The sequence below is a fragment of the Populus nigra genome, chromosome 8 (assembly GCF_951802175.1).
Source record: "Populus nigra chromosome 8, ddPopNigr1.1, whole genome shotgun sequence".
Taxonomy (NCBI): domain Eukaryota; kingdom Viridiplantae; phylum Streptophyta; class Magnoliopsida; order Malpighiales; family Salicaceae; genus Populus; species Populus nigra.
In genome coordinates this window covers 15,076,782-15,087,204 of record NC_084859.1, presented here as the reverse complement: position 1 = coordinate 15,087,204, position 10,423 = coordinate 15,076,782, and the positions used below count along the sequence as shown (strand labels likewise).

General features: G+C 35.5%; 1 protein-coding gene across 1 annotated transcript; it reads left to right on the top strand.

The window, feature by feature from the left end:
* Window positions 1–1,701: 1,701 nt before the first annotated feature.
* Window positions 1,702–9,897, top strand: LOC133701786 (puromycin-sensitive aminopeptidase-like). Its single transcript, XM_062125874.1, has 33 exons — window positions 1,702–1,914; window positions 2,239–2,319; window positions 2,461–2,505; window positions 2,890–3,030; window positions 3,133–3,208; window positions 3,327–3,400; window positions 3,646–3,759; window positions 3,846–3,920; window positions 4,007–4,114; window positions 4,217–4,429; window positions 4,534–4,595; window positions 4,734–4,761; window positions 4,879–4,965; window positions 5,079–5,104; window positions 5,369–5,432; window positions 5,528–5,608; window positions 5,790–5,837; window positions 5,935–5,953; window positions 6,102–6,106; window positions 6,199–6,210; window positions 6,308–6,364; window positions 6,474–6,583; window positions 6,669–6,749; window positions 6,843–7,026; window positions 7,654–7,802; window positions 7,899–8,037; window positions 8,170–8,316; window positions 8,410–8,491; window positions 8,588–8,763; window positions 8,966–9,076; window positions 9,186–9,302; window positions 9,408–9,479; window positions 9,612–9,897. Exons 1-33 carry the CDS (start codon window positions 1,837–1,839, stop codon window positions 9,690–9,692), a joined length of 2,943 nt encoding a protein of 980 aa, XP_061981858.1. The 5' UTR covers window positions 1,702–1,836; the 3' UTR covers window positions 9,693–9,897.
* The last annotated feature ends 526 nt before the right edge of the window (window positions 9,898–10,423 follow it).

The window sequence follows — 10,423 nt, the reverse complement described above, 5'->3', positions numbered from 1 at the left end:
TTGTTTTTATGTTTCAAAATTATTATTTTTTAAATAAATTTATTTTTATTTTATTTATTTTTAGATTTTTAGATTGTTTTAATATATTAATATTAAAAATGTATTTTTAAAAAGTAAAAAAAATATTATTTTAATATATTTTTAAATAAAAAAATAATTTTAAAAACAATAGCATCGTAATCTCAAACGGCTTAGTGGGTGTTTGTTATTATAGCTATGGGTGAGGTTCACCTGCAGCCACAAATTTTAATATTTGATAAGATTAAAACAACAGTTTTTTTTTCATGGAACCCACTTAAAACTGTGGTGTGCCACAGGTTCTTGAGAAGCAGCATTTTGCTGTTTTTTGTCTAGACATTAACATCAACGTGAGTAGCAAGTTTTTTTAAAAAAATTTAAAAAAACAGTGCCAGTAAATTAATTCACTCGCATTGTTCACATGAAAAGTTTAGTTTTTTTTTAAAAAAAAATTAGTGAAATTAATTAATTTTACTCGCACTATTCATGCGAACAATATTTTTTTTTGTTCATTAAAAAAAATACTTTGAAGTAAATTAAATTTACTCGTACTGTAATCTCAATTTTATTCATAATAATATTTTACCTAATTTTATTGCATGCTCAAACAATCATGAAAACTATAGTTCTTGTCGAATGAATTTTGTACGTATTGTAAAATGTTTTTTTAAAAATTGAGTTTTACTTGAAAAACTAATATTTAATATTATTTATAACACTACATAAATTATAAGGATATCGCATGATGACGTAGTATTTGTGAAATTTGATCGCAATTCCAATTATATTCTTGCTTGTCCGACCCAGTTAAAAAAATTCAGTTTTTATATTTATTTTAATTGTGTTTTATTCAAAAAATTAGAAGGATATCGCTTGATGATGTAACAAAAAATTCAGTTTTTGTTGTTGAATGCTTAAGAAATCATGAAAAATATAGTCATTGTTGGATAGATTTTGTATGTGATGACATTGTATATAGTTTAATGGAATAATAAAAAATATTTAATATCAATATTATTTATTTAATGATGTAATAATAGTAGTTAAATCTTTAATATTTAAATTAAAAATATTTTTTAATTATTTTATAATCTCAATTTGAAAAACATTTTTTTAACAAAACACATTAAACTAGATTTTGTTCAACCTCAATTTCAACTATAGTGTTAACCAAATATATATTTTTCAAAATTAATCTCTACTAAAAATATTTTTTATAAAACAATTTTTTTCAAACTATAATCACAAAAATAATCGCAATACCAAACATACCCTTTAAACTGACAGTAAAACACCGAATTTTTTTAGCAGCCGAAAACTAGTTCTATCAAAGGTTATGATTGAATTTTACTATGTAATTGAATTTGAAAATCAAAAGAATTTTACTATATTTTAAAAATATCTTGTTTTTGTGGGGGCAAGGTATCTATCATCTCTTTGTTCTATCAAAGGTTTTGTTTTCAACATAAAAACAAATCTTCTGTTTTCTCTTCATCAGATCATCGAAACGAGGTAAATCTATCTTCTCCTTTACCCGAATTGAGTTCCCATTTTAATGCCTAAAGCATGTTTATTATCTTTATTTTTTATTATATTTTCTTCTGAAATTTTTCTGTCCATGTTTTGAATTATCCATTTATCTATAACAACACTACAACGTTTTAGGTGCCTTTTGGCGGGGTTTGGCCATTTGGGTACCTTTTATTTTCATCAATCTTTGACTCCTTTTATGGGTTTCAAGAGTTTTTATCATTAACTGACAGATTCATTATATTAGTTCATATAGGGACTCTCTCTCTTCCTCTTGCCAGTTTTAAAATGGCTAGATTGATTCTTTCATGCAAAAGTTCCTGTCTTGCAAAGACCAGCCTCTTGGGTTTGATCTCTTCTGCTCCTGTGATTACCCTCATCCCATTTTCGCATTGATTTTTATGCATAACATGCATATGTATATTATATGTGCTGGTGTTGGCAATTTAGTGTAAAGCTTTGTTTGCTGAGACTGTTATGTTGTTATTGCAATGAGTTATTAGCAGCTTCATTTATGCTATATCCTTAAAAGGACTTGCTTTTACCAGTAATGTGTTACATGTGTTTTAAGTTCCTTGTTTCTATATGATTTTGAGATTTAGCTTGCTTTGAACCTTGGCTGGTGATTGTGTAATAGTTTTTTTGTAGTTTGCTCATGTATCCTTTACCGTGTTCGTTTATTTCGTGCAGCTTCAAACTATAGGCCAAGCTAGTTGCTTTCAGAATTCAGTGAGAAATATCTCGAAACACAGAGGTTTCCTCAGCTCAGAGGTTTGCATAATTTTTCCATTCTGCTTGTGACCTTGCATTTTGATAGGAAATTTATCTATGATTATTTTGGCTTCATCTCGTCCATGTATTCTAAGTTCTGCCAGTTAATGCCCTGATTCTGAAATCATAATTTTTATCCAGGCTGCCTTTTCAAGGAAGTCTTGGCTTTCATACCCAGCATTATATGTAAGTTACATCTATTGGTTTCTTCTTGTATGACTGAACACAATTCTTCCAATCATGTACACCATATCCCTACACACTAAGGGACAAAAACATACTTTGGTTCTTGGGAGAGGGGGGGGGGGGGGGGGCTAAAGTGCAACATTAAACATGATTGTTCCAGAAACTTCTAAAAACAGGGGGGGGGGGGGTTGAATTTTTCTTTTGTTTTTTTGGTTAAAAAATAAATTTGCCCCCTCTCCCTAAATTCGTCCTTGCACGCACACACATCTATGTACCCTGCAAAGTGTCATGACAATTATTTAGATTTTTTTGTGATCGATTTATTCTTCTTGGTGTTGCATGCATGCATATGAACTTATTTTTCATTCCTTGACTTTTTTTCAGAGAGATAAGCAAGGGAGAAGGAGGCTAATTTGTGCAGTCGCCACAGAACCATTACCCAAGCAAGTTGAAGAATCCAAAATGGACACTCCAAAAGAAATATTTCTCAAGGATTACAAGTTGCCTGACTATTACTTTGATTCAGTATGCAAAAAACTTAGTCAAGTTTAAGATTTAGACTGCCAGGACTGAGAATTCTTGTATATGACTTTCATTCCCCGTGTGCTTATGTCCTTACAATGTCAGGTGGATTTGAATTTTTTGCTGGGCGAGGAGAAAACGATTGTTAGTTCAAAAATAACTGTTTTCCCCAGAGTTGATGGTAATTATTAAGACCATCCCTTTCTTCATAGAATTTGATCAGACATTACAAATGTTGTTCTTACAATAGCAGTTGTTGATACCAAAGCACCAACTAATCAAACTGTACTGTGGAACAGGTTCGTCTCCACTAGTTTTGGATGGAGCAGACTTGAAGTTGCTTTCAGTTAAAGTCAATGGCGAGGAACTGAAGGTATGTACTTTATATTACTGTTCCAAATGTTGACTTAGGCTCTGCAACTGAACCATATTCCAAAGCTTTTTGCTTTTTGGATGCTGTCCTATAGGAGGTTTTGAATATGCTATACCTTTCCTTCTTATGCATTTCGCTGGTCCTAGAATGCTCACACCCAATTAGAACATTTACTTGCCATTTTGTGATCTATTAATCTGGCTCCTTCTTTTTGACATGATCCTCCCCTTCTTTGTGTTTGGCAGAATGGAAATTATCATTTGGATTCACGCCATTTAACAATCCCATCACCACCTTCTGGTACATTTACACTGGAAATTGTTACCGAGATATATCCCCAGAAGAACACATCATTGGAGGTACAGCATATTTTATTTCTTCCTTTCACAGATACTTCTTGTTACTGTTTTGCGATTTGAAGTTACACTGCCCTCTTTCTCTCTAGGGGCTTTACAAGTCATCTGGGAATTTTTGCACCCAATGTGAAGCAGAGGGTTTCCGCAAAATTACATTTTATCAGGTTAATTCATTGGAAAACCTTTTAATTCTGTTGAGATTTATTACTATACAACGAGAATGTATTATTTCATTTTAATTTGCTAACAGGATCGCCCTGATATAATGGCAAAATACACTGTTCGGATTGAAGCTGATAAATCTTTGTACCCAGTATTGCTGTCTAATGGAAATCTCTTGGGACAAGGAGACCTTGAGGTGACTTCACCTGTTATGCAGATTAGCCTTCTCCACCCACAAAAAAATAAAAAAAAATCCACTATCTAATAGTTTTATTACTGCCTCTCTGGCTTGTTGCAGGGTGGTAAGCATTATGCTCTATGGGAGGATCCCTTCAAGAAACCTTGCTACTTGTTTGGGTTGGTTGCTGGACAGTTGGAGAGCAGAGACGACACATTTGTAACCTGTTCTGGTCGAAATGTGTCACTAAGAATTTGGACCCCTGCACAAGATGTACACAAGACAGCACATGCCATGTATTCGCTTAAAGCAGCCATGAAATGGGATGAGGATGTCAGTATCTTTGTCTAACCCGTTGTTTGATTATAACCTCATGGTTAATTTATTTGGGTTCTAGTGTTTAAGTATACAATGCTGTCATGTAACTCTGCAAACAGGTTTTTGGTCTTGAATATGACCTGGATCTCTTTAACATTGTTGCTGTCCCTGACTTTAACATGTAAGTTACTTTCTTTTTTTAGTAAAACGTGCTTATATAGTAACCTTTTATCTTGCTTGATCTATATAATGGTAAATAATACTTCTAGTTTTCATACATTTAATGATTCACATGACCTTGTTTTTTATTGATTGGCAGGGGAGCCATGGAGAACAAAAGTTTGAATGTATGCCATCTGATGTTTTCTTGAGTTCATCATCATTTATATTTGTTTATTTAAACTTCTTATGAGAAGAAAAATAATTGATGATCTTATGTTTCTATCTGGATTACCTTTTGACAGATTTTCAATTCCAAACTTGTTTTGGCATCCCCAGAAACTGCTTCAGATGCAGATTATGCTGCAATTCTTGGAGTTATTGGTCATGAGGTTGGTTATGCTATAACATAAGGAACATGTTTTTTATATCTTAAACCTTTTGTTTAATTTGGAGGAATGTATTGTTTTGACTTGAATTTATTTTTTCTTATTTCAATCTGCAGTATTTCCACAACTGGACAGGCAACAGGTTGGATTATACTCATCCTCTCTCTCGCTCTCTCTATTTTTTTTTGAGTGTGCTCCAGTTTTTATCAAAGCTAAATTGATAATCGTCTCTTTGTGCCTGTGTTATTGCATTTCATCTTTAATATGAAGAGAAGTAAAATTTTTATTGTTGCAATATGTTTGTAGTTGATTTTGTTCTTTTGTTCATGGAGATGGATGCATTTTTTATTGTAAACTATGTACTATGCATTGGAACTTCAATGAAGTGATATCTAAATAAATGCAGAGTGACTTGTCGTGATTGGTTCCAGCTCAGCTTAAAGGAAGGTCTCACTGTATTTCGTGATCAGGTACAAGTCTCTTCTTTTCTGTATAGTAAGTGGCAATTGTATAATCACAATAGTAACTTGTTGTTTTATTTGTGAAAATGTTTCAATATTGCTAGGAGTTTTCATCTGACATGGGGAGCCGCACTGTTAAGAGGATTGCTGATGTTTCAAGGCTTCGAATTTCTCAGTTTCCTCAGGTTATTTCTTGTTCTTTTTCATGATTTTCAAAGCGAGGTCAAGTTTGAATCTACCAGGTGTTTCAATTACTTGCACATTCTATAAGTTGATATATGCTTATGCTTTCTGCATAGTTTCACAAGGATTCCGATTTAGCATGCTATGTGCAAGCACTAACAAAGCTGTTTTGTGATCATCCAGGATGCAGGTCCTATGGCTCATCCTGTGCGACCACATTCATATATCAAGGTATGAATTTACCTAATACCTTTTCTTGTCAATTCTGTATCAAGCTTAATTGTTTTATTATGCACTGTTTTTATGTCACTGCCTTTTTAATCTGCAGATGGACAACTTCTACACTGGTAAGTTTTTGTTGTGTGACATATTCAGTCAAAGCTTCAGAAAACACCTTACTTTCCATTGACTTGAATTTCATAATTTTTTTAAACTTTTGTGGCTGTCTTTTGGGTTCATATGGATATGGGACTTTTCGCTGCCTACGATTTGCAGTGACGGTATGGTTTGGAAATTTGTTAATTTTGTTTAGTTTTCCTCTCACCGGGTCAGTTACCTAATTGTTCATCTTTTTTTCCCCCCTTCTTCGCAGGTGTATGAAAAGGTAAGAAAAGTTTCCATCTTGTGTGTATGCAACTATGCATGCAGTGTGTGGAAAAGAAGTGATATTTATGCATTGAGTTATTATTCTTGTGTATCAGGGAGCTGAAGTTGTCAGGATGTACAAGACCTTATTAGGGAGTCAAGGTTTCAGAAAGGTAGAAACAAGAATATGTCTGAGCCCCAAACTGATTCTCATGCAACAATCATCTGTACCCTAAACTGCGCATCCTGGAAAATTTATTATGAATTAATTTCCTATTTCAGGGCATGGATCTTTATTTTAAGAGACATGATGGTCAAGCTGTGACATGCGAAGATTTTTTTGCTGCCATGCGAGATGCAAATGATGCAGATTTCGCTAATTTCTTACAATGGTATTTGATCTGTCTTTTATTTTGTTCGATTTGCCCTCTGCTTTCTTTCCCCTTATGCTTAGCTTGGAAGGCAATAAAATTACAGGTATTCTCAAGCTGGTACCCCTCTGGTGAAAGTTACTTCATCTTATGATGCTGCAGCACATACTTTCACCTTAAAGTTCAGGTATACATGCTAAGAACTTTCATGTGATAGTCATATTCTTCATTTATTGGTCTTTTGGTATGACTAACAACTCTGAATGTGGATTTTCCACAGTCAAGAAGTACCACCCACTCCAGGGCAGCCAGTTAAAGAACCCATGTTCATTCCTGTGGTATCAGGGCTTCTGGATCCAAGGGGCAAGGACATGCCACTCTCCTCTGTGTATCATGATGGGGCATTAAGGTCCATTGCAAACAACAGCGAACCAGCCTATAGTACAATTCTTAGACTAACCAAGGTGAGAGCATAGTTATGAACCCATGCTTGCTTTATCTTTGTATGTTTTAGCTGTTTTCTCCTTGGATATCTTGTTAACTGTAGTTGCTTTTCAATGTTCTATATCCACATGTTTTGCCATATTTGGCCGAGAATCAAAATTGTCTTTTCAGTTTTTCCATGGTCAACACATGTTACAAGCAATTCATATGTAATAGTGGTGTTGCTGGATCTACCATTAAGATGTTAGTTAGTAAAGTTTGATGGACTTCAGAATGACCCTGTTTCCCCCACATGTTAATCAGCACCAATTCTACTTCTTTTGTGCGCCAAACTGATCTTAATTTTCACATGGAGGAAACTAAATGAAGACATATCATGTACATATTCACTTTGTTTATCCTCTAGGATATTTCAGAATAGGAAAGCAGAAACACAAGTACCTGTTGTTCACAGAGAGTTGACACTGTCTGCAAGATGCCGCCACCTCCCCCCACCACAAAAAAAAAGAAAAAAGAAAGAAACTTATGATGTGAAATGACCCATTGATGCTAATTATCATGATTTTTATTTCTCAAGGAAAAGAAAAGGAATTTGTACCACATCAATTTTAATAATAAAAATTGCATTTGCTGCTGGTGCTGAGCAGAAAGAGGAAGAATTTATCTTCTCCGATATACATGAACGGCCAGTACCTTCTCTATTGCGGGGTTTCAGCGCTCCAATCCGTCTTGAATCTGATCTCTCTGATAGTGATCTGTTTTTCCTCCTTGCTCATGATTCAGATGACTTCAACCGGTTCGACTTTCTTTAAGCATCTGCACTGTTTTTTTTTTACATTCAAATGACTGGTGGAGAGGTTTTTGTATACCTTTCATTTTTCTTTTTTCTTAGTTGGGAGGCTGGACAAGTCTTAGCAAGGAAGCTGATGCTCAGCTTAGTTGTTGATTTCCAACAAGGGAAACCTTTGGTTCTGAACCCAAAGTTTGTGCAAGGGCTAAGAAGCATACTTTGTGACTCAAGTTTGGATAAGGTACAACCAGTGTATTTTCCTCATCCACCTCCTCCCTTTTGTGGGGTGCAAGGAGGTGGTAGAAAATTTGTGCACTGAAGGTACTTAGAAGATGTATCAGTGGGACTTATATAGGTCCCTTTTATTTTCCAGGAATTTATTGCAAAGGCAATAACTCTACCAGGTGAAGGAGAAATAATGGACATGATGGAAGTTGCAGATCCTGATGCTGTTCATGCTGTTCGATCTTTCATCAGGAAGCAGCTTGCTTCTGAACTGAAAGCAGATTTTCTAAGCTTGGTATGGCCAGTCACCCGGGGTTTAATTCTATTCACATTTCATGTCTCCACTTCTTGATTAATCACTGGGTGAATGATTGTGTCATACTTACAGGTTGAGAACAATAGGAGCTCAGAAGAGTATGCCTTTAACTATCCTAGTATGGCCAGGCGTGCTCTGAAGAATATTGCTCTTGGTCCGTGTTTCTTGGCATCATAATGTTTAAAGTTTCTATATTGTTGTATTAAAACTACTAATTTTGCTAGTTATTTGTCTCTTCCTCCATTTTCAGCTTATCTTGCATCACTCGAAGACCAGGAGTTAACTGAGCTTGCACTACATGAGTACAAAACTGCCACAAATATGACTGAGCAATTTGCAGCTTTGGCCGCCATAGCCCAGAATCCTGGGAAAATTCATGATGAAGTACTGGCTGACTTCTACACCAAGTGGCGGGATGACTTTTTGGTAACTTTCTATTGGGTGCTCTTTATTGCTTGAAACGCATTTCACATGTTCTGTTGCTCCCTGTTTCATCAAAGAATGAACATGTTCAGTAAACAATGACTTCCACAAGGATTCTGCGTGCTGTCTTTGGAAGCCATTGCAAGGAACAGAGCTTCAAAATAATCTTGTTTTTTCTTGTTGGATAATCTGTTCTCTCTGTCAGGTTGTGAATAAATGGTTTGCTCTTCAAGCCATGTCCGATGTTCCTGGTAATGTTGAAAATGTTCGCAACCTCTTAAGTCATCCAGCATATGATTTGCGCAATCCAAACAAGGTATGCAATCATCAAATATCATTTTATGCTTAGTTGCTTGTTTGGCTGCACCTTCATTTGTCAAAATTTCAAAGGTTTGATTGAAGCTAAACCTTTCTGTGATGTACAGGTGTACTCACTCATTGGAGGATTCTGCAGCTCTCCTGTGAATTTCCATGCAAAGGATGGGTCAGGGTACAAGTTCTTGGGAGAGATTGTGGTGCAACTGGACAAAATTAATCCTCAGGTCTGTTTTTATTACATTCATGAATTAGGTATAATTGCTATTATCACCATGCACGTAGATTTAATAATTTTTTGTTGCCTTTTTATTAACCTCTGTGGATTTCAGGTGGCCTCCCGCATGGTGTCAGCCTTCTCAAGATGGAGACGTTATGATGAAACCCGACAAAACCTCGCCAAGGTAAGCAGCTGGTGCCCTATTTGCTGTGGATGACACTCTTATAACCAGCCGCAAGTTCTGTCGTTGCATGCCTTTGACATACCAGATCTGTTCTCTGTTAATTTATATCCAAATCGGCATGGTTTAATGCAGGCACAGCTGGAGATGATCGTGTCTGCCAATGGTCTGTCGGAGAATGTATTTGAGATCGCCTCAAAATGCTTAGCTGCTTAAATGCCTAAAATTTGCAGGTTGCAGGTGTTTGCCTTCAGTGCTTGCTATAGTAATATAAGAAAATAAGTACGGCACATCTGCAAGATCACCATGATAACCATGTTTTGTCCTTTTTATGTCTCTTCTGTCGAGGAGAGACAGGATTCAATTAATTTTGAAACATCTTTACATGAAATAATTCACAAATTTTTCTTCTTGGGGATAAGTTATTACCTCCGAGATATAAGTATATTTTATTTGATGCACCGACCTACGAGATGCCTACCTCATCTAATTCAGAGGTCCAATAATGAATGTAAATCTTGACCTAAACCCCTTGTCCGAAAAGATTTACTTGCATCATCATCGATAAACACGAATCTAATACAAGGAGGAAGACTTGTCAAGGGGAAAGTTCTGCAGGGCCAAACTTTAGTCAACCACTACATGCTTATTATCGCCAGAAAATTAATTCAGTACTGTGAAATTACCTTACATTACATTACGTGCATGGCACACTTTGTTAGGTTCTTAATACTTACAAGGCAGGTTAGATAGTTGACACGTCTCAAAACGCCCACGTTTCGCTTGTCGTCCACAATCTATGACAGATGATGCAAATCTTAACCCCGTCGTCTGTCGTCCATCAGCAACAACAGTCAAGAATAGCGAGGTGGAACGTCATGCCATGTGATTATAACACGAAGAGCAACCTAATTTGACCAAAAATATTTCCCTAATTCACTATCCGA

Coding starts and splice junctions, on each gene's coding strand:
- LOC133701786 (XM_062125874.1), top strand. CDS start 1,837: ATGGCTAGATTGATTCTTTCATGCAAAAGTTCCTGTCTTGCAAAGACC. Junction 3,209..3,326: donor TGTTTTCCCCAGAGTTGATG/GTAATTATTAAG, acceptor ACTGTGGAACAG/GTTCGTCTCCACTAGTTTTG. Junction 3,921..4,006: donor GCAAAATTACATTTTATCAG/GTTAATTCATTG, acceptor ATTTGCTAACAG/GATCGCCCTGATATAATGGC.